The sequence below is a fragment of the Trachypithecus francoisi genome, unplaced genomic scaffold (genome assembly GCF_009764315.1).
Source record: "Trachypithecus francoisi isolate TF-2019V2 unplaced genomic scaffold, Tfra_2.0 Lachesis_group5, whole genome shotgun sequence".
NCBI lineage: Eukaryota > Metazoa > Chordata > Mammalia > Primates > Cercopithecidae > Trachypithecus > Trachypithecus francoisi.
Genome location: NW_022681470.1, coordinates 11161594 through 11186282, shown reverse-complemented (window position 1 = coordinate 11186282; position 24689 = coordinate 11161594). Strand labels below are relative to the sequence as shown.

At 35.5% G+C, this 24689-nt stretch overlaps 1 protein-coding gene across 8 annotated transcripts in view; it reads left to right on the top strand.

Moving 5' to 3' along the window:
* Positions 1–24689, top strand: part of RYR2 (ryanodine receptor 2) — an 805689-nt gene that overhangs the window by 324037 nt on the left and 456963 nt on the right. For all 8 annotated transcript variants that reach the window (XM_033200167.1, XM_033200166.1, XM_033200162.1 and 5 more), the window contains exons 4-6: positions 8576–8596; positions 15884–15898; positions 21155–21229. In XM_033200167.1, coding sequence (XP_033056058.1) covers positions 8576–8596; positions 15884–15898; positions 21155–21229 — 111 coding nt within the window. The remainder of the gene's footprint in view (positions 1–8575; positions 8597–15883; positions 15899–21154; positions 21230–24689) is intronic.

The following is a 24689-nucleotide window of genomic DNA, read 5'->3' as shown; positions in this document are numbered from 1 at the left end:
TGAGCTGATTGTACCACCCTAGGTAACAAAGCGAGACCTCGTCTCAAAAACAAACACAAACAAACAATCAAAAAGCCAGAGAGACAGAGAAAAATAAAGAAAAATACATACCTATAATAATAGGTCCTCAATATATATTAGTTTCTTTCCCTTTCTTCTTTTAAGATGAATTCACTGCTTATTGAAATATAGCTGACTGATCTAAATGCTGATGTTTTAATGAGAAGTATATAATGTGGATTTCATTTAATTCTGTCCTAAATCACAGTTTGGCCACATACTTAACAAATCTCTAGGCACCAAGGATTTTGGGTTTTGTTGGGAAGAAAACATCTAGGCCAGAAACGATGTACTTTTACTTTGTTTTGGATCTTTCATTGTTTGGATCAGACCTTGTTTTAAAAATTTAGAGAAAAAATTTAATAGTTCCGTTTCTGCCAGTAGACTAATATTCCAGCTGTGGGAAAAACGAGAGACAAGCAAAACACCCAAACCGCCTCCAAACCAGAAGTTTTAAAAGGATTAAATTTAAAAGATTTAATCAGAATATATTCAATTTAAAAGGAAATAAGATTGAGGCATTGGAAACTTCTGAGGTAGCTAGGACTTGAAGAGACCTAAATCCCAGCAGTAAGAGAAGTGCACTGGGGTGGGTCTAACATTTTTTTATACCACTTTTCCCTTTGGGGCATTTGCTGAGTATTCATTTGGGCAGAGATTAAGGCAGAGGAGCCTGCAAAGTTTATGTAACCTCAGGCCTGACAATGTAGGCAGAATTCGAGGGTACAAGATCTTGAAGGAAAAGAGATAGAAATAAGGCTTACACTCTGAAGAGGCTTTCCCCTTGAGTTATTTCTGTGTTGGTTGTGGTGTTTTTATTATTATTATTATTGTTATGAGACAGGGTTTCCTTGTCCAGGCTGGATTCGAACTCCTGGGCTCAAGCAATCCTCCTCTCAAGTAGCTTGGGTAACTGTCATGTACCACTATTCCAGATCATTTTTCTGTTATTAACCTTTGGGAAACAAGCTAAGAAGCTTAGCAGAAAGCAGATCAAAAGGTCAGCAGTATAGTAAGATGTGACTATCGATTCTGTGAAACAATTCTAATAATGTCTTGTGAGGTCTAATCTTGTGCTGGGGGGCCAAAAATTTGTTTCAGTGGTTGCTAAGGAGTAGGGGTTTTGATAATCATTCCAGGCTCTCAGTTGGAATCCTTGGAAGTTATAATTACTAGAAGAGAGGGTGAACTTAAAGGTAGGCTGAATCTTACTAAGTCTGAAACCCAACCTTCAATCTACTCAGCCCAAATGGAATTGGTGTTATCTGCCCATGATCTAGGTGCCAGCCATAGGTACATCTTTTCTGGAGGAAGAAACAGAATTAGCTTGTATACAGATTTTACCACACAGTATCTGATGTGCAGTTAAAAATGTTATTAGGAAATAAGGAGTCAGGATCAAGAGAAAATCTGACAGTAGAAATAGACCCATAAGTGATCCAGATATTGGAATTATCAGTCACAGACCTTAAAACAATTGTGAAATCTACAACGAAAAAAATCAAATGGAAAATCAAATACTAAAAACCACAATAAGTGAAGTAAGAACTCAGAAGATTAGTTTAACAGCAGCTGGGACATAGTTGAAGAAAGGATTCATGAACTGAAAAATAGATTAGTTGAAACTATCCACACTGACCTATGCAGAGAAAAGAATATTAAGAATAAAGGGAAAAAATCATAAAAGATGCATTAACTCTAGTAATAAAATCTAACATACAAGTAACTGGATTCCCAAACTGTGATGGATTTGGAGCTATAATAGTGAGATTCAAGATTACTGTCAATCCTAAGAAAGATTAATACTTATAAAACCACACTGTGGTGTAAAAGCGTTGAAAACTAGAAAAATAAAAAAATCTTAAAAGTAGCTAGAGGAGGGAACAAAATTAAAAAGCCATAATAAGACTGATATATGAGAACATATTAGAAAAATCTGAATCAGAAGACAAAGGCATCTTTAGTGTTGTGAGGAAAAATAATCACTAACTCTGTATTCTAGCCAGATAAAGATGTCCTTCAAAAGTGAGAGTGAAGTAAAGACATTTCCAGACAAATAAAAATGGAGATAATTTAGATATAAGAGTTGGGGTTCTTCAGGCAGAAAGGAAATGATACCAGAGTGAAAACAGGAAATACAGAAGGGAAAGAAGACTAAGGAAATACGTGGCCAAATATAAATTAATGCTAACTATACAAAATAATCATATTAATGCCTTGTGAGGTTTAAAATATATGTGCAATTAAAATGCACAATGATAATAACACAAAAGGTGGGAGAGGATAAAATTGTCAAACATGTTCAAAGATCCTTTTTCTGGAACAAGGTGAAGTTACTAATTTATATTTATAATGAAAGAGTTAATCACAATGGAAGATTATTAAATGTCGTGGATGAACATGCAACCTCTAGGGTACTAACCGAAAGAATAAGAAAGAATAACCAACAACTTTCCAGAAGGAAAAATGCAGTATCAAAATATTTGATTAGTGTAAAGGCAGGAAGAAAGGAGGGAAAAGAAATAAGAACATATGGGCTGAATCTGTTCTTAAATTAGATTATGGTGACGGTTCACAACTGTGTAACTATACCACAAAGCATTGAAATTGTGTACTTTAAATAAATGAACTTTATGGTATGTAAATTATATTTCCATAAAGCTACGTAAAGAGAACACAAGACCAATATAATACAGATAATATGATAAATATAACTATATAATAAATATAAACTCATATTTTAAGAATAAAACTAAATGTAAATTGACTAAATACTTCAATCAAAATTCGTGGATTGTCAGATTTTATTAACTGCAATTGTATGTTTCTCACCAGAGATGCACTTTAAGACTATCTTACAGAAAAAGTAAAAGCTATAGGATAGTAAAGTTGTATATATGCTAAAGTTGAATCTAAAGAAAGCTGGTATAACTATATTAATATCTGAGAAAGGGCTGGGTGTGGTGGCTCATGCCTGTAATCCCAGCACTTTGGGAGGTGAGTGGATCCCTTGAGGTCAGGAGTTCAAGACTAGCCTGGCCAACATGGGGAAACTCCGTCTCTACTAAAAATACAAAAAATTAACCAGACGTGGTGGCATGTGCCTGCAATCCCAGCTACTCAGGAGGCTGAGGTAGGAGAATAGCTTCAACCCAGGAGGCAGAGGTTGCAGTGAGCCAAGATCGCACCACTGTACTCCAGCCTGGGTGACAAACATAAGAATCCATCTCAAAAAAAAAAAAAAAAAAAAAAAAATCTGATATCTGAGAAAGAATTTAGGGCAGAAAGTATTGCGAGAAATCAAGGTGGACATTTCCCTATGATAAAAAAGTCAGGTTATTAGAAAAATAATTCTGAATTTACATGAATCTAATGATATAGCTTTCAAACTTAAACAAAAATTGACAAAATTATCAGGAGAAATCAATCAACATTCAATGTATAAGACCACGCTTCTCACGGTATAACAATAATCAGGCAAATAAATCAATGAGGATGCAGAAATCTGAACAGCATGATTAATTAACATACATATTGACGGTTATAGAACACTGCACCATATGCTGAGAAAGTACACATTTGGTTCAAGTGCAGATGGAGCATTTACCAAAATTGATTATGGAGGAAGTATAAGCAAATTTCAAAGGTTTGAAATAAGAGTGTATTCTATTCCTTTCTTATCATATAATTAAGAAATAAGTAACGAAAAGAATTGCAAATCCATAAGTCTAGGAATCAACAAGTTAATCACAATGGCAAATTATGAGATATTTTTAATTGGATAAAGTGGAAAACATGAGACGTAGCTAAAACTGTGGATACAGTTAAAACTGAGTAGAGGGATTTTTTTGGCCCTAAATACATAAGAAGAACTGAATAATCAATTATCTAAATATCTCAAGAAGACCACAAAGAGAAAATATTAAACCTGAAAAATGTAGAAAGAAGAAATAATAAAGAGCAGAATTTATGAAATAGAAAAAATAATAAGGAGCAGAATTTATGAAGTAGAAAGAAACATAAATCATCCAAGCCAATAGCTGGTTTTTTGAAACGACTAATAAAATTGATGAGCCTTTGGAAAGAATGAATACAAAAAAGAGAGAATATAAAATTAACACTATTAGGAATGAAAATAGGAAATCACTGGAGAACCTCCAAACAATGAAAAGATAATGAGAATACTGTGAATAGCTTTATTCCAAAGAAATTAAAACTTTCTAGAAACAATATAGTGTTAGCAAAATACAGTTTACCAACCCTAACACTAGAAGTGGGAAATTACATTTATTAAATAAAATGAATTGATGATTAAAGCCTTCTCACAAAGAAGTCAAGGCCCAGATGGCCTCACTGGTGAATTCCACCAAACATATAAGGAAAGAATAATACTAATCTTAAACTCTTTCATAATACTTCCCAGCCGATTTCATGAGGCCAACATAACCCTGATCCTAAACTGTGACAAAGACCTTGCAAAAAAAAAATAATAATAAAGGTATAGACTAATATTCATCAGGGACCATAGGTGTAGAAATCCTCCATAAAATGTTAGCAAATCCGTCCCATTGACAGATCAACTCAATAGCCTATGACAATCAAGTTGGGATTCAAAACCAGTTACTGTCATTTACCTTATTAAGAGAAAAAAAGAAAAATATATTTATTTTAACAGATACTATAAAAACATTTAAAAATATTAAATGCCTATTCATTGCAATATTAGTAAGTTGGCATGTAAGAAAAGTTACTTAAGAAATGATCAAATCCAAAAGTGGTGAACTCTTGAATTCTTTGAAGGCAATGTTGAATAAAGTTGGGAAAACTGAGCTTAGCAAAGTCACAGCTCATTATAAATAATTCAGTTATATTTTTATATTCTAGTAAAAAGCAATTACAAAATAAAAATAAGTGATTTCACTCATATTAGTATAATAAAACAACACACACCTAGGAATAACTCTAATGAAAGATGTGCAAACTTTTACACATAAAATTGAAAAACGTTTTGAGAAAGATAAAGATGACCTTAAAAAAGGGATAAATATACCATGTTCATATATTGGGAGGCTCAGTAATACAAAGATGACAGTTCTCTTCCAATTGATTGGGTAGATCAATGTAATCGCAATCAGAATCCCAGCAGTTTTTCTTCTTGTGTGCATGAAAGTTGAAAAAGTCAGTTCTCAATGAAGAAGAGCAAGAGTATCAAATACAACTTTGAAGAAAAGAACAAGGTTAGAGTCTTTGACTCCTGGATATCAAGACTTATTTTAATGTTGCAATAAGACTGTTGAGTATTAGGACAGAGACAGAAAAATAGACCAGGGTAGAGTTCATCAGTAGATCCACACATTTGTCTCTGGACACATTAGTAAGTGACGACACAGTGCTAATGGGGAAAAGATGTATTTTTTAAATAAATGGTCATTTGGATAGATACATGAGGGTGGGTGAGGAGACGACTCTTAACTCCCTACCATCTTACATAAAAAGTCAGTATCAGTTGTGTTGCAACTTTCAGGGGAAAGGCAAAATAATGAACTTTCTAGAAAATTTAGTGGCTTTAGTAGCTTTGTGTCATTTTATTGTGTTCTTGAAGATTTGCGTGTAATACCTTTACATGTCATTTGTTTTCTAGTATGTAAAATGCAGATGATAAGATTACATGTGAAATGCAGGTGGCTCAAAGCCTGCCACATGGTAACTGCTTTAACTCAACAGAATTATCCATCTTAAACAGTAAAATAAAATTAATCAATTCGAAAGAAGCAACCCAACTTTTTTTTAAAAAAAGTTTATGGAATAGCTCATGTTTATGTGCCCTAAATTTGTAATTAAAATATGAATGCACATGATGGGTGGATCACTTGAGGTCAGGAGTTCGAGATCAGCCTGGCCAAAACATGGTGAAACCCCATCTCTACTAAAAATACACAAACTAGCCAGGTGTGGTGGTGGGCACCTGTAATCCCAGCTACCCAGGAAACCGAGACAGGAGAATCACTTGAACCCAGGAGGCGGAGGTTGCAGTGAGCCAAGATCCCACCACTGCATTCCAGCCTGGGTGACAGAGTGCGACTCTGTCTCAAGAAAAAAAAAAAAAAAAAAAAGAATGCAACAATACAGATGTTGTTTGGATTATATGTGTTTCATATAGTCATATAATTTAAAAATAATTATTTGTATTAGATTGTATTAGATGCTTATGTCCTTTCTGCTAAATCAAGTTGGTGTTTAAATAACTATTGTTTCTTTTAAGGGGAATTTTGTTTTTATTTTGAAATTTTGAAATAAAATTGCTCTTTTTATTAATGTTAATATGATAAGACATTTAATGTAATTTCCTGCAGATATTAAAATAGTCATTTTCTTTAATAAAATCCATATATATTTTTAATATTCCACATACTTGGATAAGTTATTGGAAAAAATGTTCCTCTGTCTTATATGTTTTATGGATTTGTAACTGCTTAAATTCTAAAATTGGTTAAGTTTACTGTGAATTTTATATTTCCTTTTCTTGATTAGCTCCATTTGAATCATTCTTTTCACCATTTGCAGGAATTTAAATGATTCTTGTTAACAAGAACAAGAGACGTGTCATGAAATTGTTCTGCATTGCTTATGCATAATTGCAGTTTTATTGTATGTTAGTCAGTCTTTTAACCCTGTGGACCATTTGTCTTGTCTTGTGTGTCTAGCTGATAATTCACTCCCAGCAATGCTGTTGCTAAGCTTTTCTTTGGGTATTTGGATATTCTGTTTGTTGCATTATTGCTCCTAATTCTTGCTCCTTGAAGAACTGTGTCTTTTGTAATATAGAACATTAAAGAACCCCTGTTACTATCATTAGTAACTATGACTCTTGATTATAAATTCTTTCTTCTGGAAAAATCCCATAGCTTTATCTTTGCACTGACGGGAGTGTGTGTGTGTGTGTGGGGGGGTGTATGTATGTGTGAATGACTGACATGCAGAAGTGAACCTAATGATGGCAAAATACAATGTCTTTGATAATCATTGATAGCACTAAAAATATGGCATATTCTATTTTCCTGATAAATGTGAAAAGGAAGTCATTTAAGTTTTTTAGATTTTTTGGGGGGAGAGAATAAATATAAAAATTTGCCCTTTTAGAGGTAGAAAAGTGCACAAAACAATTGCACTATGCTGGACATGCCTCTTTTGCTTCCCTTTGCCCCAGGATCTAAAGAAATGGATTCATCACTCCAGTAAGTTAATGTTTGAGAGGAAATCTTCAACTTTCTATAACAACAAAATATCTTGAAAAATGTATAGTGAAAATCAGACCTTTCTGTTCAGTCAAGTGTTTTTCTTAAATAACAACAGTGTGTTTGTAAAATGCAAAGGAGGAAGTAGGTTTAGAACAGATTTTTCTGAAGACTAAGTAAATTACAAAATAAGCCAAAATGCTCTGTTAAAAGTAAACTATTGAATTTCATTAGGACTTCATAAAATTCTACCTGTATATTTAGGTTGATCTTTTAAATATCACTTTATAACATTTTTAAAAGAATCACTCTGTATGATGCTTTTTATGCACATTGCTTCCCAAAAGCTTGTTTACCAAGGCATTGGAGATTCCTAGCTAATAGCCCAAGATTTCTGCCTAAGTAGCGTTAGCTTCTTACCTAATTAATGAGTTTTCTAAGAAAAAAAAATTACAAAGAAACTTTCATACGTGAAGGGTGTGAAGCACACCACAGTTCCCACAGGACATTCTATAGATGGGAGGTGAGTTAAGGAAACTTACCTTTGAGACTGAGTATGTCCCTCAATGTTGAAATTTTTTATTCTGATTTATTTGCAAGGAATCCTAGGGTGTTGTAGAAGACAGTCTTGGTTGACAAATGACTTTTTTGTTTGCTCTATTTACAATGTGGGTATGATTATAGTCACTTAAATTTTAAAGAGCCACATAATGATTAAGAGACTAAGACTCATTTATGAATACAATTTTAAAAAATAATTTGATTCCCATATAACTTCAGAACTATTTGTTAAGGCATGCCTTTATATTGTGAAATTGTATGAAATGCTAGAAAGATTAGAGTAAGATAAATTTTACTTTAAGTGTCACGAGAGAAATTGTAGTTAGACACTATATCTCTAAATTGGTCTTTTTAATTAAATCAGTTTTTATAATTAGAGGAGAGTAGTAGTTCTTAAATCAGAAGGCCTGTTACATTTGAGAATTAGAAATGTTCATGTTTGCTCTTAAATATATTGGATTTTCATTATTTCATGTACCTGGTGCATTTCCAGTCTAATGTCTTTTAGAGTTCTGACTGCTAAATTAATTTAGTTCTTTTTGTTTGGTGAGATTAAATGTTGTTAATTAAAAACTTGAATACAATTTTTTATGCTTTAGAATTGGAAATAGATTGTGGTGCAAGGACCAAATTGATATCAATTCATTTAAATGATAGTAATTGAAACATTGCTAGGTATTTGTTTGTTTGTTATTTATTTTGGCTTTTTCTTTCCACAGCAAGTTGATGTGGAAAAATGGGTATGTGTTTCCATGTATTTGCAAAGAAATTGTGATCTAAAAGTGCATGCTTGCTATTGCCTCTAATCTTTTATTTTGCTTCCTAGTGGTGGCTTGTACTATTAGTGTTCAAACTAACTGCTTTGTTGTAATGAACACGTGTTTTACAGGTCTCTAAAGAGAACCTTATGTTTCTGGTTTTGCTTCATCTGAAATGAGGCATATTAAAGTACTTTCCATCCCTAGAACCATATAGTTTTTATATAATTTGTTTTGTAATTATTATGTGCTCTGGCCAACAGAAAGGTGTTTATTATTTATACTGTGTATCTTTTGCAAACAAACTTGACTGTTTAATCTCAAAATTCCACTGCTTAGTCCTTATATTTTTGTATGTACTGTAGAAGAAGACAATTATATATATAGTCATAGAACCTTTTTTTTTTTTGGTATAGATGGAGTCTCACTATGTTGCCCAGGCTGGTCTTGAACTCCTGGACTCAAGTGATCCTTCTGCCTCAGCCTCCCAAAGTGCTGGGATTACACACAGGAGCCACTGTGCCAGGCCCTGTAGAATCTTAAGCAGTGAAGGTGAATGACCATGTAGAAAAAGGCAGTTACAGGATTCTGGAGGCTAATTCTTAGAGCCCAGGTTGTCACAAGTTGTGCAAAAAGTTATGTTGCTTCTTTTGGTCTCGTGTTTCCTTATCTGTTAGTAAAAAATAAAGGAGAGAGGAAATACACCAAGGTACTTTCCAATATTTAACACACCAGGATTCTGAATGGAAATCCAAGTCTCCTCAAGACTAATATTCCTGCTCCACTTTTTCCCAAGAGTACAAAACAGTGAGGCTTTTCAGTGTTGAAATGTTTTGTTTTCATTTGCTCTGCGACTTGTATGAAGAATCCTTTAAGATTGACTTAACTGATGGCTTTATTTTATCTTCATTGTTTTTCTGGTCCTACGATCCAACATTTTGAGAACTTTGCCATCTTTCCAGTGCCCTTTCAGTAGTGTTTTCCAACAATTTCATGTTCATTTGTCTTAAAAAAAATTTTTTTTAGCCCTTTAAAGACAAGGAAACTTGTTTTTTAATTTACCACTTCCAATGACCTTTGAAAACTATGACTTCTATGTTATATTGCTGAGAATAATTTAAAGTCTTCATCTCTCTCTTTATAACTGAACTACTACTACTTTTGACCAACTATTTGTTTTTTAAATTTCCTACCCTCCTCTTTGGCTATAGTTAAAACGCTAATCCAAGCTTCACATTTTTCTTGTCTTGGTAAGGGAAGCCTGCTTCCTTCTCAGAACACACATGACACCTCTGTGTCCTGCACTTCCCTAATATCAGCATCCTACAACATAGCTCTCTGTCTTTTCCCATCCTTGCATCCCTTCACTTCCATTATGCTATTTCTGTGCCATATCTGGATTGGTATTGACCAACCACTCAAGCTGCTTTTACTTATTTTGTAAATAGCATTTGCCGGTAAATAAAATCACCTTTTCACCGTTGTCTAAAAGTTTTCCCCTCTGTTCCTCTGCGGATTTGGTTACTTTCGATCTGCCTATGTTATTTTTTTCTTTCTTATTCCTATAATAATTTATTTATTTTATTTGTATTAAGTTTATTTGTAAATCATTGCAGCAGAGATTGCCTTCCAGTTCTGAGGAACTATCTGAGAGATTTTCTGAGCTGAAAACCTTCAGGCTTAGTTTGCCAGTGGCTGGCTTAATAATCTTATGTAGCCTCTTCATTGGCCATAATCTCTTTGTCTATAGGACTAGAATGTGCTTTACTCCTTTTTTTCTTAAATATGACTATTATGTCAATGCTAAACATATTGATGCCAAAATATATGTTCATTTAGAAGTCATATAATGAAGAGATTCTGCTGGGTTTTAGAACACTGATGAGCATTTTGTGTAAATGTTGCAGCAAATTTCAGACTGGAGCTCTTTTTTTCTTTGAAGACCTATGCAGTTCATATCTTTTGCTTTGGCCATTAGAAGTTTGAAATTCTGCTGTTGCAGATATACCTGGAAGGCCAACAGAAAATAATTTAACCCTCTACCCACTTAACCAAGGACTACTCCTCTGCCCCTTGGCTTAAATTAGAACCGGTCCCATGACCTTTCTCATATTCCAAGAGTAAAATACCCCACAGACATTTCAAGTCATACAGTTCTCATTTCAGTAATTAAAATGCCCAAACCTGTATAATAGGTGAACTCGAAGCTAATTCAAGTTAACTTGTCTTAGGGTAGAGCTGGAGGGAGGGATATCTGGGAAGCTGTTTCTTGCTTGTCCCGCCGGGTTCCTCACGCCCTACTTGGTACCCAGAGAGTCTGCCACTCTCAGGTGCTGTGGGAAGGAGATAGAAGAGAAAGCTTGGCAGGAAAGGTCTGCTTTGATCATAGTGTCATGCACTGGGCTTGCCAGGTTTCTAATGCTGACTTTCTCTGTGGGTACTTGGCACTGGTCTTTTGGGGAGCTTCCATCCCCAGAAATCTCTGACCTGAGGTGCTCTTGCTGCAGACAAATGCGTCTCCACTAGCTGGCCAGTGGCAATTCCTTCCTCTTCCTGGTAGTTCTTGGTGGCCTCTGAGACAATCCCAAGCTGGATCTATCTAGTATGGCCCCCATTTGCTTGTTGGCAGTGTGGTCACTTCCCAATTGCAGCCCTATAGGGCTATACCCAGCCTTTTGCCTCACAGTCTCCAGGCAGAGTCAGACACCAGTCTACGGTGTCCCAGATCCCAGGGACATCTGGTATCTCTGAAGCCACCCTTGCTAGGCTTGAAGTGAGGGCAAGCTTGGGAGGCAGGCAGGATTCCAGGTCTACCTGCACTTCTCTCCAAGAAACCGTCCCTTTGCTCTCTGGCCTCTAATAACACACTGGAGGTGGGCAGTCAGCTAAAGGCAGCCAGTGGATTTGCAGCCACCCTCTTTGGCATCTCTGCTTAGATGGCATAACAATATGTTTTGGAACATGATAGTACAGGTGGTCCTCCACTTGGGGCGAGATTATATCCTGAAAAGCCCTTCAGAAGTTGAAAATATCATAAGTGAAAAATGCATGTAATACACCTAACCTACAGAACATTATAGCTTAACTTAGCCTCCCATAAACATGCTCAGAACACTTACATTAGCTTACAGTGGGACGACATCATCTAACACAAAGCCTATTTTACTGAAATGATGAATATCTCATATAATTTATTGAATACTATACTGAAAGTCAAAGACACAGTGGTTTAGGGGTACTCAAAGTACAGTTTCTGCTGAATGCAAATCACTTTCATGCTGTCGTACAGTTGAAAAATCATAAATAGAACCATGTTAAGTCAGGGACCTTCTTGTAAATCCCCTTCGGAGACTGGTCACTGTTTTGTTTTGGGACAGATGTGCTGTTTTAACTTCTGTTATACTTGCTTGTCTAGGGTGCCTTTATTACTGCCAGATTAAGACCTTTGTTGGGAGCCTTACAAAACTAAGGCTAAGCTAAGCTATCATGTTCTGTAGGTTAGGTGTATTACACGCCTTTTGGAATATATATGGAAATTAAAATGGCTTCTGTATAAATCTTCTGATAATATTATTCTGGATAGTTTCATCAAAGGTCCATCAATCACCTTCTCTTTCTTTCTCTTTTTCTCCCTCCCTCTCACCATCCCCTTTTCTCTAATTCCCTTCCTGCCTTCATCTTCTTCCTTCTCTCCCTCCTCACTGTCTCCTTGAGCAGCTGTGCATCTGTTTAATCATAAGCCCACTGAGTTATCAAATGGTGCTCTTTACCCTTTAAAAGAGAATAAAACTTCGGAGTACTGGATAAGAAAGTAACTGATGGTCATTTCCATCTATTCCACTCCTAGCCCTTTTCGAACTCATAGCAATGGTTTCCAGTGTGGAGGCCTAGGATTCAGGTCATGAGTGGGGTGAAGACAGCAAAAGGATGGAACAGACTGTGAGATTGTTGTCTATGAAGCATTGTCTATAGACTGAGTGCTGTCTTACACATGTAGTTTCTCTTAAAAATATGATGATGCTGTTGTAATTGTTAAAATCTATAATCATTGCAAATGTTTCTAACCAGAGAGTTGTTTAAAAATGCATTTCAACACACGACGGCTATTGTGACAGAACCTGCAAAGTGCTTTCATGCTGTCAAGGTCCATTCATGTTTGAAATTGTTTTTAAAAATATATGGAGTCTTCTGTATTCTGATATGGGCAATTTTTTGTGTGTAGGTGATGATCTGAATAGAGGGAAAGCTCTATATGTCTTCAGGACATTATTATCCGTTTGCCCTCTGTAGAAATCAATGTGTTGCTTTTGATTTAGAGAAATTCTCTATCGAGACAAGCTGGGAAATGAAGAAAGCCATAGATACCTCTTCTATTTCATGTTTTAGGCATTTATACAGCTCTTTGCTTTATAAACGTGTCACGGAGATGAAGTGTGAGAACTTATAGTAGCTTATCAGAATCATTTATTTTTCTTTACCCTTCTGAAGAAGAACTACATAATTATATGTACATATATATGTCAAATTTATTATACTGGAAAGAAAAGACATTCCATTTAACTACTGTCTATACGGAGCTGTTGATAGGCTGAAAAAAAACTGTTGCTACAAATCTGCCAAAGAACAGAATGAATTATTTTTAAACATATCTGCATCTCACATAACTAGATTCCAGTGATGGTCATTAATATGAGTGATACAAGGGCATTTCAGTGGAATGTGTTATTATGTGTATAACTGCTCATTCATGGGCTGATAGACAAGCTCCTTTCTGATGATTTCTGTACCTATAATCAACATGTCTGTCTTTTCAGAGCTTCTTGGACATTTTTAGCAGGGGAATCCTAGAAAGTGAAACATTTCCATAGGATTTATATAGGTATATTTTAAGACAGGGTCTTGCTCTATCACCCAGGCTGGAGTGTGACTCAAGTGATACTCCCACCTCAGCCTTCTGAGTAGCTGGGACTACAGGCATGTGCCACCATGCCTGGCTAACTTTTTGATTTTTTGTAGAGACAGTGTCTCACTATGGTGCCCAAGCTGGTCTTGAACTCCTGGGATCAAGCAGATACTCCTGCCCTGGCCTCTCCAAGTGCTGGGATTACAGGCATGAGCCACTGCACCCAGCCAGATATTTTCATCATAAGAGCAATAGTTGAAGTTTTCCAATCTCAAATGCTATTAGATAGTATATGTTGATATATGTTTGAAACTCAGAATTGTTATTGTTAATTTTTTTCTCCTAAAAATTGTTGGGGTATCATTAATTAATTATTGCTACCTAGAAATCCTAGTCTTTGATGGTGAAATAACTTTGTTTTCTCAACATAATGAAGTTTACCTGATATTTCCTCACAAAGGAGAGGTTGCCAGTTGGAGAATTATGGACAATCCTAGCATCTTGATATATGGAGAGGACAAGATGGCAAAAAGGCTTAAATTTGATACGTATTTTGTGTGCAGAGTAGGGCATTTTGCCTCCTTAATGGAAATTTCATGCTAGAATGACTTCTGAGGCTATTCTGAAATTGTTGCATTTGATAATCCTTTTTAATGGCAAGCCCCCAAATGTTTGGTGCTGTGTCACTAAATCATTATATAATTTTTGAGGAGACATTTCAGTAACAGTTTCTTTTTAAAGTTCTAAGGTAGGTTTTTAGAAGTGTGAGTTTTTAAAAATCAGTTTTTAGTTCATGAAACTGAAATACCAGTTTTAAAAAATCCAAGTTGAACTGAAAGGCATCCTTGTGATAGAGGAGCTTTTCTACATCACCTGAATTATTGTTTCCTTCTTTGCACCAAGAACAGATTAAATATGCATTCTCTTGATATCCAGTACTTGTTAGCAATTTTCAGAGTAAAGTACTGCCATTTGATTTGTTTTTTCTACTCATAATCATTTGCATTTGCTTGGAAAGTGCCTTAGCTTATGCTTATGGACAAAAGATGATTCTGCTTCTTTTTGTCATCCATTTGACACCCAGGGCCATCTATGTGTTAAAATGTAGCAATAGCAGTTTCTCTCCCTGGCTTCCATGTTAATGTAGCATGTACCCTCAGGTTTTGCTTGTATTTGGAGCTCCATCTGACCTGTCAATTCTGGATTAATCTAAACCTAGGACACTGAGTTACTGACACCTGCAGTTTTAGCCTAAAGAACTAAAATTTCCACCTTTGTGTTTCTGTGCAAATTAATCATCCAAAAAAATCTAAGACACAAAGCTGGTTGGAATCCATGACTATCATTGCCCATATAGTCATCCCTTACTTACAAGAAACACATAAAGATAAATATTGAAGAAAGCAGCCTCTTTGGGTATGGAGAATGTAGTTTTGTGCTTACAGTAAGTTAGCAAATAAGTTACAAAAAATTGTAATATTTACAAATATCTATACTGGAAAACTTTTCCTTGCTATTTTTCTTACAACTATGATATCTTTACTCTGTAGGACTTAGACATCAACCTGACAACTAAATTCAGCCCTACGTTTGGAAATATATCATTGTTTTCTTTTTCCTACTCTTTCATCTGTGTAGCTATCCTAGGAATAAGAAGTCAAAGAAACTTTAGAGGTCTAAAGAAAAATGAAGTTATTTGTAGATTTGCATGCACACACATAATACACATTACGTTTTGTAGAAGAAAAAAAGAGCTATTATATAATTTATGAAAGGAGACTGTGTCATTTTAAGAGAAATAGAAATGCTTTTGTGATTTTTCTTTGAAATTCACCTTTCATAATATTCAGTGTCTAAGAAATTGCTTTCTGTTACTTTGCATGAAATGAGAGCCGCTCATTGCAGCGTATTAGTTTACGATCTCCCTTACCTGTTTTAATCTACTGTTTTTATTCAAATGAGTTGGGTTGCTGTTTGCTTTTATCACTGCAATTTTATGAAAAAGATGAAAGTTGGTTTTTAAAAAGCATTTTCAGATGATCAATTTTAAAGATGATATCGTTTTTGGTGCTTAAATAGGTTGTAAATGGAATCACTCATTAAAGTAGAGCAGCATGCTTTCACAGAAAAAGGAAGAAACTAATGTAAAAACTTTTTAAAAGAATTTTGCTCGCTACAGCTTTTCTCTAGCATGTAGTTGATACTAAGTTTTGTTGCGATAACACGGTGAATGTGTTTTTTTATGTTTATTGTTTAAATAGCTCCATTTAGGATAATGGAGCCTTTATAAGTAAGAGATATTTTTAAGGAAATCTTTGAGATCATGTCTATTTAATGTTTCCTCTCTTTTCCTTATGCCCCTACAGAAATTCATGATGAAGGTAAGCCATCGTAATGTATCTGCTATGTATATATAGCAGATATATTACTATATATGGATTATATATGTATATATCTGCATATTAGTATAGCTGTATTATATATGTAACAGATATATATATTATTATATATTAGAATACTTTGTATGTTTTATGTATGGTTACACACATTTGTTTTACTTTTGAATCCATGTAACTTTTCTTCACATACTTTCAAACGTTTAAATATTAAACTTTGGAGCTTTTAGATTTAGATAAATCACATGTTTAGATTTAACAGCTCAACAAACAAAAATGTCAAACCAAAATTTGACATTTTTGGGTCATATTGTAACATGTTTAATTAGCTAACATTAAGAATTTCTCTCATTAAAACAATTTTGATAACTCTCCATTTAGAATGTTCACTCTAGGGATTATGTTGACTTTGCATTTATGCACTTTTGTATGAATTCAATGGGAAATTCTTCCACTGGGAAATCAAGGGAGGCACCAAGAAACTACTTCTACTTACTCCAGGAGAAGTGAAAATAATTCAGCCAACCCCTTTTCATTTCTCAACTGAATTGGAAAAGTGAAAATATTGTAAAAGTAGACAAAAAGAAAAGAGTAAAGCATGTGGACGTGTCATCGAAGGAATATGTAAGGGACAGACAGGAAGAAGAGTAGGCTATGGTTATTTTAGGATATATAATAGAAAATTTTTGTTTCATTTTCATATGCTCACTACATTTCTCCTATAACATTTATGGGGTTTAATTTTTTTAATCTTAAAAGCCAAGAAACAATGGGTAGGTAGAAAAATTGGTATTCAGTTAAGAAAGCCTTCAAATAATTGATAGTTTTGAAAGAAATAGACTGTAAGAAATATTAAATCAAAATCCCAGAAAAGGTTGCTTTGAAGCAAGGGATGCATGTTCTTGTCAGTCTGTTGAATTTTGTGGTTAAATCCATCATGTTTAATAAAACTGAACCAGGTGCATTGCGGGATACCCTAAACTGGACCTGTTCACTACCAGTAAGAATTTGGCATTTTGGATGGGATGACAGAACGGAGCATTTCTTCGAAGACATCTATCAACCAGGACATGGAACATCTTCCAGAATTTCCAATAACTCTAGCTCTTATTTTTCAGTAGAAAATATTATGATCACATTTTGAAGAGAGGACATTAATCCCTAAATTAGACATATCATGAAACAAGAGTTTGGATTGGAAAAATATTAAAAACAGCAAAATAGGAATATTTCCTCACTTTGCAAATACTAATAACTAACTTATGATTATGGGTTTGAGAAACTTTAGTTTTTCATGCTAAATCTGCATTTGCTGTATTCATTTTATCATCTCATTCTTAATTTGACTGTACCATACTGTATAGACTTCCCCTTGGGAAGGGTGAATTAAATGGTTGCCTGGAACAGACATCTTAAGGTCTTTTGTGAGAACAAATGCGTATAAAAAGCAGTGCAAATAGAAAGATGATGTAGAATTAGTTAAAAGCAGGTGGTTTGCCTAAAATCATTTAATTAGGCCCCCAGTTCTTTTAACTTCGAGGCCAGAAGGCCAATCGTTATTTTCACACTTGCAATTGATGATCTGGAAAGGTTAGAATTGGATTAAGGGGAGGGCATATGTATGTAATTACAGTAATTTAAGTCACTTAAACAGAAAAACATGCTGAATTTTATCTCGCGTTCACCTTTCAATCATGCTTTGCTTTGGGTTTCGTACGGAAAAGGCATTAACTTCTTAGAACCAGATGGATGCTTTCTTGTGGTGGGAGCCTATTTCTGCTGGTTGGTGCTAAACAGTGGTGCATTAGGAGTGTCCTAAGCCTGATTTGTTCCCTGTGGAGACTTTCCATGAAGACACCATCCCAAGTAAGCCAGTCCGTGTCAAACGGATGTCTTGACAATGTCCAACTGGCCTTTTCAGGCACCTTTATTTTAACTGAGGCCAGGATTCTCATTGATTGTTATAATCCTTCAGTGACCCCATTGTGTGATTCACTATTTTATTTTTTAAGAGACAGGGTCTTGCTCTGTCACCCAGGCTGGAGTACAGTGGATAGCTCACTGCAACCTGGAACTCCTGGGCGCCAGTGGTCTTCCTTCCTCAGCCTCCTAGGTAGTTGGGATTACAAGTATGAGGCACTTTGCCTCATGCTTTTTTTAAATACAGTCGGCTGTATTTAAAAAACACGGAGCCCAAAAACCAAAAAAGCAAACCAGAAAGAACAAAATATAGAACCAGTAATTTTAATGTGTATGTAAACCTCTTTAGTCACACACATACACACACACACACACTATATATATATATACATGTAAATAATATATATATAAATGAAACCTGTAAACCTCTTCAGTCACACACACACACACTATATATATATAAATATATATATAAATACATATATAATATATATAAATACATACATATATATAAATATATATATATATATAAATGAAGTGTGTAGGCAAAGCTTTATGGTAAAGGAGCACTTTCTGGTTAACTTCAAGGCCTTGTCCTTCACTTTTAAAAAAATTTTGTTTTGACTAGCGTGGCTGTCAAGTGTTATTAAAGTTCTTGTGGATTTTACAGCTTTGGAACTTCAATCTGGTATGAAAATGTGAGCTTCTCTCAAAGTAATTGAAACCAGACAAAGTTAATAAAATTGTTCTTGGCCACAATAAATCAAATGCATTATAGAAAAATTAAGAGCTGTCTAAAGAAAGCCTCATTCTCTGAGGGAGTATAGTTTTTCAAAGTAGATTTTTCCCTTTTCTTCTCAGTTATGTGAAAAAAGTGTTTTTTTGTTGTTTTTTTTTTGTTTGTTTGTTTGTGTTTTTGAGACAGAATCTTGCTCTGTCACCCAGGCTGGAGTGCAGTGTTGCGACCTCAGCTCACTGCAACCTCTGCCTCCCAGGTTCAAGCCATTCTCCTGTCTCAGCCTCCTGAGAGTAGCTGGGATTGCAGGTGCCCGCCACCACGCCCAGCTAATTTTTGTACTTTTGTATTTTAGTTTCACCATGTTGACCAGGCTGGTCTTGAACTCCTGACCTCATGTGATCCACCTGTCTTGGCCTCCGAAAGTGCTGGGATTACAGGCGTGAGCCACTGCGTCTGGACCCCGAGAAAAAGTGTTTTTTTTTCCAGCAGTTTTTCTTATTTTAATAGCTTTTAATATCTGTTTTTAGAATAGTTCTGAGTTTTTCCAAGCAAAACATAAAGTTATTTTAAGAAATTATATGGAACAACAAGAATGTGATATATGTTTAGTAAAAAGGTTATAATAATATTGGATATTGAAGCATCTTTCTCTACTTCTTAAGGCACAGGTCAGTATCATCACTCTTATTCTGAAAATTTTTAAAGACCTCCTTTTCCTGCAAAAAGAAGTACAGATTTCTCATCATAATATTCTATACTTTCCATGGTCTTTCCCTGATCTGATTTTATGATTCCTGTGAAGTTTTCCTGTGCAACCCAACACTGAAATTCCATGATTGCTTCCTCCTTCTTACACACCTTATGATTATATACCATGACCCCTGTATACATACTCCTTACTCAGCCAGTAGTAGGCCTCCCCATATCCAGCTTTTCATTTGACACCTCTGCTGAGGACTTACCATGGCCTGACCTCACACTCAAAGCTGGAGGTGAAATGATAATCAGGACAGTGTCATTGTCCTTGAGGAGTTTTCAGTCTGATCAAGGGAAGGAGGGTTCTTGGGTAGAGTGTAAGGTCAATGTACAGGTGTATACCTAGGGCTGCAGGAGGATGGGGAGAGTGACTAGCTTTAAGGAAACTGGATGAGGCTTCATAGAGGAGGTAGTCTTTAATCTGAGTTTTAAAAAGTAGAGGGGGAAAAAATCTGAGTATAAATGGGCTGTGCAGTTCAAACCTATGTCGTTCAAGAGTCACATGTACATAAAATATGTAAAAGTTTCATTCCATTCTTATAAAAACTTTATTAAATTATCAAATCAATACATATTTATTCTATACAGTTTGGAAGTTACAGAAGAAAAATCCTTCAGTTACACTAAGAGGAAAAAACTATTGGAGGCTTTCTTATTAAAAAGGCTTTATAAGACAGAGAAGACTAGAGGGAGAGGGAAAGTTGTATTTCGAGATAGGGCAGCATGAAAGCAGTATGGCATACTCAGGGAAGGGAAAGTGAGTATGTTTGGACACAGGGTGATTGAAGATGAGACTAGAGATGAGTGAGACAAAGTCTCTCTGTACTTCTCAAAGTGGTCTCTGGACCAACAGCATCAGCATCACCTGGAAAATTATTGAAATGGAACATCTCTGTATCTACCCCAGACCTACTGAATCAAAATCCCAGTGGTAAGGGCCAGGAATCTGTGTTTTTACAAGCTCTCCAATTTAAGAAGCACTCTTCTGTTTCATGGAAAGGGATTGATTGGACTCTTTCCTGTAAGCAGTTGGGAGGAATGAGAAGTTTCTAAGACTGGAGGCGTTATCATCATTTTTGTGTTTTAGGGAGACTCATTCATTGAATCAACGTTTATTTATTTATTTATTGAGATGGAGTCTTGCTCTGTTGCCCAGGCTGGAGTGCAGTGGTGAAATCTCAGCTCACTGCAACCTCCGCCTCCCGGGTTCAAGCAATTATCCTGCCTCAGCCTCCCGAGTAGCTGAGATTACAGGCATGCGCCACCATGCCTGGCTAATTTTTGTATTTTTAATAGAGACACGGTTTTGCCATGTTGGCCGGCTTGGTCTCGAACTCCTGACCTCAGGTGATCCACCTGCCTCGGCCTCCCAAAGTGCTGGGATTACAGGCGTGAGCCACTGCGCCTGACCTGAATCAACATTTATTTAGTGCTTCTTGTATGTCTGGTGTGCAGGTAGGCACCTGGAATACAATGGTGACGAAGGTACCATGGTTCCCACCCAATGGAAACCGTAATATAATGTGAAACAGATTATAATTAAGTACATTATGAATAAATAACTATAAATTATGATAATTATTTACTGATACCACATTTATTATTCAAGAACTAGATAAAATGCTAACCCCATAATAGAGGTTACATGAACTTTATTCCAATGTACACATTATTTCAACAGCACTTTGCTTGTCTGCAAGAGTTCTTAATGCATTCTTTCCTACTAACGTTCCTTTAAGAACAAGAGAGTATTTTATCGACTTGCGGGTTAAGTTACCCTTTTGTGTTTTTCTCTCTTGTTCTCCTTTTTTCTCTTCTCTCTAAAGACTGCTCAAGGTGGTGGTCATCGAACACTCCTCTATGGACATGCCATATTGCTGCGCCATTCCTACAGTGGCATGGTGAGTACGCGTTTTATTTCATCTCCCTGTGGTCATGCTGATCCATTGGGGGTACACGGTCAGAAAATGCTGGTAGCATCATTTCTGCAATGGTATCAATGAGCTTGGATGTATGTGTTCTTTAATATCTTTGTACCCTTGTTAGTTTCTCATGTAAAAGATGAAAGTCAGCTCAGATGACTTTTAAGGTCTTTCAGTTCTATCATTATATGATTACCATGTTTAGTATCTTACTTTTGATAGAGTAGTTTTAGGAGGAAAGAGGTGTAAGAGTCAAACAAGAGATATTTCTTTTCAGATTTTGTTTTAAAGAGTTCATTTATTAGAGAAATGAAGTATCTTTATTGAAAGGTCAGATTTAAGAAAATCTAACTGTGAGCTCCAGTGTGAATTGTACTCACCAACTTCTTTTTCTTCTTCACCAGGTTTCTCTTTTTCCACATCTGCTCCTCCTTTCACCCAGTTATTCATGAGGCTTCTCTTGGGCACAGTTTTCTCATTCTCTGCCTCATGTATATATGCACAAATATATGTGTGTATATGTAGATATGTAAATGTTTTTAAAATATATTTTATAAATACTTTAATGTATTCTTAGATATTACATATACAGCTGACCCTTGAACAACACAGGAGTTAGGGTGCCAATCTCCTGCACAGTAGAAAATCACATATAACTTTTAACTCCCTCAAAAGATAACTATTAATATCCTACTGTTGACCAGAAGCCTTACTGATACCAGCCAACACATATTTTGTACATGTATTATATGCTGTATTGTAATAAAGTAAGCTAGAGAAAAGAAACAAGTATATCAAAAGAAAAATAGATTTTCTATACATTAACTGGATATGGATCATCATAAAGACTTTCATTCTCATTGTCTTCGTGTCAAATAGGCTAAGGAGGAGGAAGAGGAGGAATTGGTTTTGCTGTCTCAGGAATGGTAGAGCGGGGAAGAACATCTTAGTAAGTGGGCCTGGGCATGTCAAACCTGTGTTGTTCAAGGGTCAACTGTACATAAAATATGTAAAAAAATATGCAAAAATTTCATTCCATTCTTTTTTTTTGAGATGGAGTCTCGCTCTGTCACCCAGGCTGGAGTGCAGTGGCGTGATCTCACGTCACTGCAAGCTCCGCCTCCGGGGTTCACGCCATTCTCCTGCCTCAGCCTCCCGAGTAGCTGGGACTACAGGTGCCCACCACAACGCCCAGCTAATTTTTTTTGTATTTTTTTTAGTAGAGACAGGGTTTCACCGTGTTAGCCAGGGTGGTCTCAATCTCCTGACCTCGTGATCTGCCCATGTCGGCCTCCCAGAGTGCTGGAATTACAGGCGTGAGCCACCACGCCTGACCTCATTCCATTCTTATAAGAGCTTTATTAAATTATAAAAGCAATACATAGTCTATATGATTTGAAAGTTGCAGAAGAAAAATTCTGATGACACTAATAGGAAAAAACTGTTGGAGGCTTTTAAAAAAAGTTTTAATCTCTTCTGTCCTTAAGGGTTTTTTTTTTTTTTAACATAATTGAGATCTTACTACATTACCAAATTTATATCCTTTTGTTTTTTGAGATAGGGTCTTGCTGTCACGCAGGCTGAGGTGCAGTGGTGTGATCATGGCTAACTGTAGCCTTGAACTCCTGGGTTCAAAGGATTTTCTTGCTTGAGTCTCCTGAGTAGCTAGGACTACAGGCGCCTGCTGCCACACCTGGCTAATTTTTAAATTTCTTGTAGAGATGGGAGTCTCACCATCTTGCCTAAACTGGTCTTGAACTCCCAGGCTGAAACGATCCTCTCGCCTTGGCCTCCCAAAGTCCTGGGATTACAGGCATGAGCCACTGTGCCCGGCGTGACTTTTTTTTCCCTTTTCTTGTAACATAAGCATTTTCCATGTTGTTTAAATTGTCAATATAATTTTAGTGGCTACATGATAGTTCAATATCTAGAATATTATACAATATCTATAATAATATACTTGATCATTCCTTTTAAAAAGTAGGTAATTCCCATATTATGTAAATTGTTCTAAAGCAGAAGACTAAGTATCAATACCAATATTCAACAAGCACACACAAATTTTTGATCTCAATCATGGATATTTATGTGATAACTTTAAGTGTCTATTTAATGAAATTCAAAAGTATAGGATGAGAAGTATGGGAAATACATGGACGTGATTTTAATGATGATTTAATAATATAATTTCTTTTAATGTGTTATATCACATAAATAGGTCAGATAAGAAAACTTGTGATCATGTTAGCAAGTGCTGGAAAAGGTTGTTGACAAAACTCGATGCTCATTCTTAATAAAACTAAACATTGATTATTTCCTCAGAGATGAAGATTATTAGTGTCAGATCAATAGTGAACATTGTAATTGTGAAATGCTGAAGCCATTTTTAAAATCAAATTAACTAAAATAAAAATAAGAATGTGTTTTATCTACCATTGCTGACTAACATTGTTCTGGAAATTTTGGCTGACATGTCAAGATATAAAATAACATAAAACAGTTTCAGAAAGTGGTTGGATGTAAGAAAAATATGTAAAAACAATTTGTATAGAGCAATCACATATTAAAATTTTATAGAAAGAATTCCACATTCTACAGCAATCAAAACACATGAACTGCATGAAATAATAAATGTGAGGGTTTCTTTTAAGATGACTACTCTCTGTACATAATAGTTGGGTTAAGAGCCTGAACTTGGTTGTTAGATTTGGATTCAGTTTGCTACATGCTGGCCAGCCTGGGATATTTTGCATAATTAAGCCTATAATTACATCTGAAATTTTTATACATTCATTAAATAAATATTATTTGGCACCTACTATGTGCTAGGTACTGTTTTAGGTCCTGGATATAGTAGTGAATAAGACCAAGTTCTTGCTCTCTTTAATGAACACTTAGTGGGATAATCATTGTATCTACCTCAGAGTTACTGAAAACACTAAGGAGAAAGCATATGTTAATCGTTACAGTGCCTAATACTGTACTGTTTTTGCAAAAACTACAAAAGACTTTAATAGGAATCACTTTATTTTTGTCTAAGAAGTCTGATTATTGCAAAGTTGTTAACTTTTTAAAAAATAAAGGCAGATGTTAAGCACAGTTTATATTTAAAGTCTATAAACGTAGGGGATTATCATGGGTTGCCTGTCTTGAGGTCAGACTGACACTTCTGCTGTGGCTAAAAACAAGTTTAGAGACCCTTGAAGCCTCTTGACTATAACCTTGGGAGCCATTGCTTTTTAGTTAAGAGTCAGAATCAGAGTCTGCATTTCACATCCCCATGACCCTGAATTCCACCTAACATACCAGCATATCCGCCACTGATGGGTCCATCTGCCTTCTCACACTCACAGACACACACTTGGCTGGATAGGCCCTATACCATCATAAGAAATTTCTAGCCTTTGCATTAATTTTCCAGTGATTCGAAAGGGGGCTT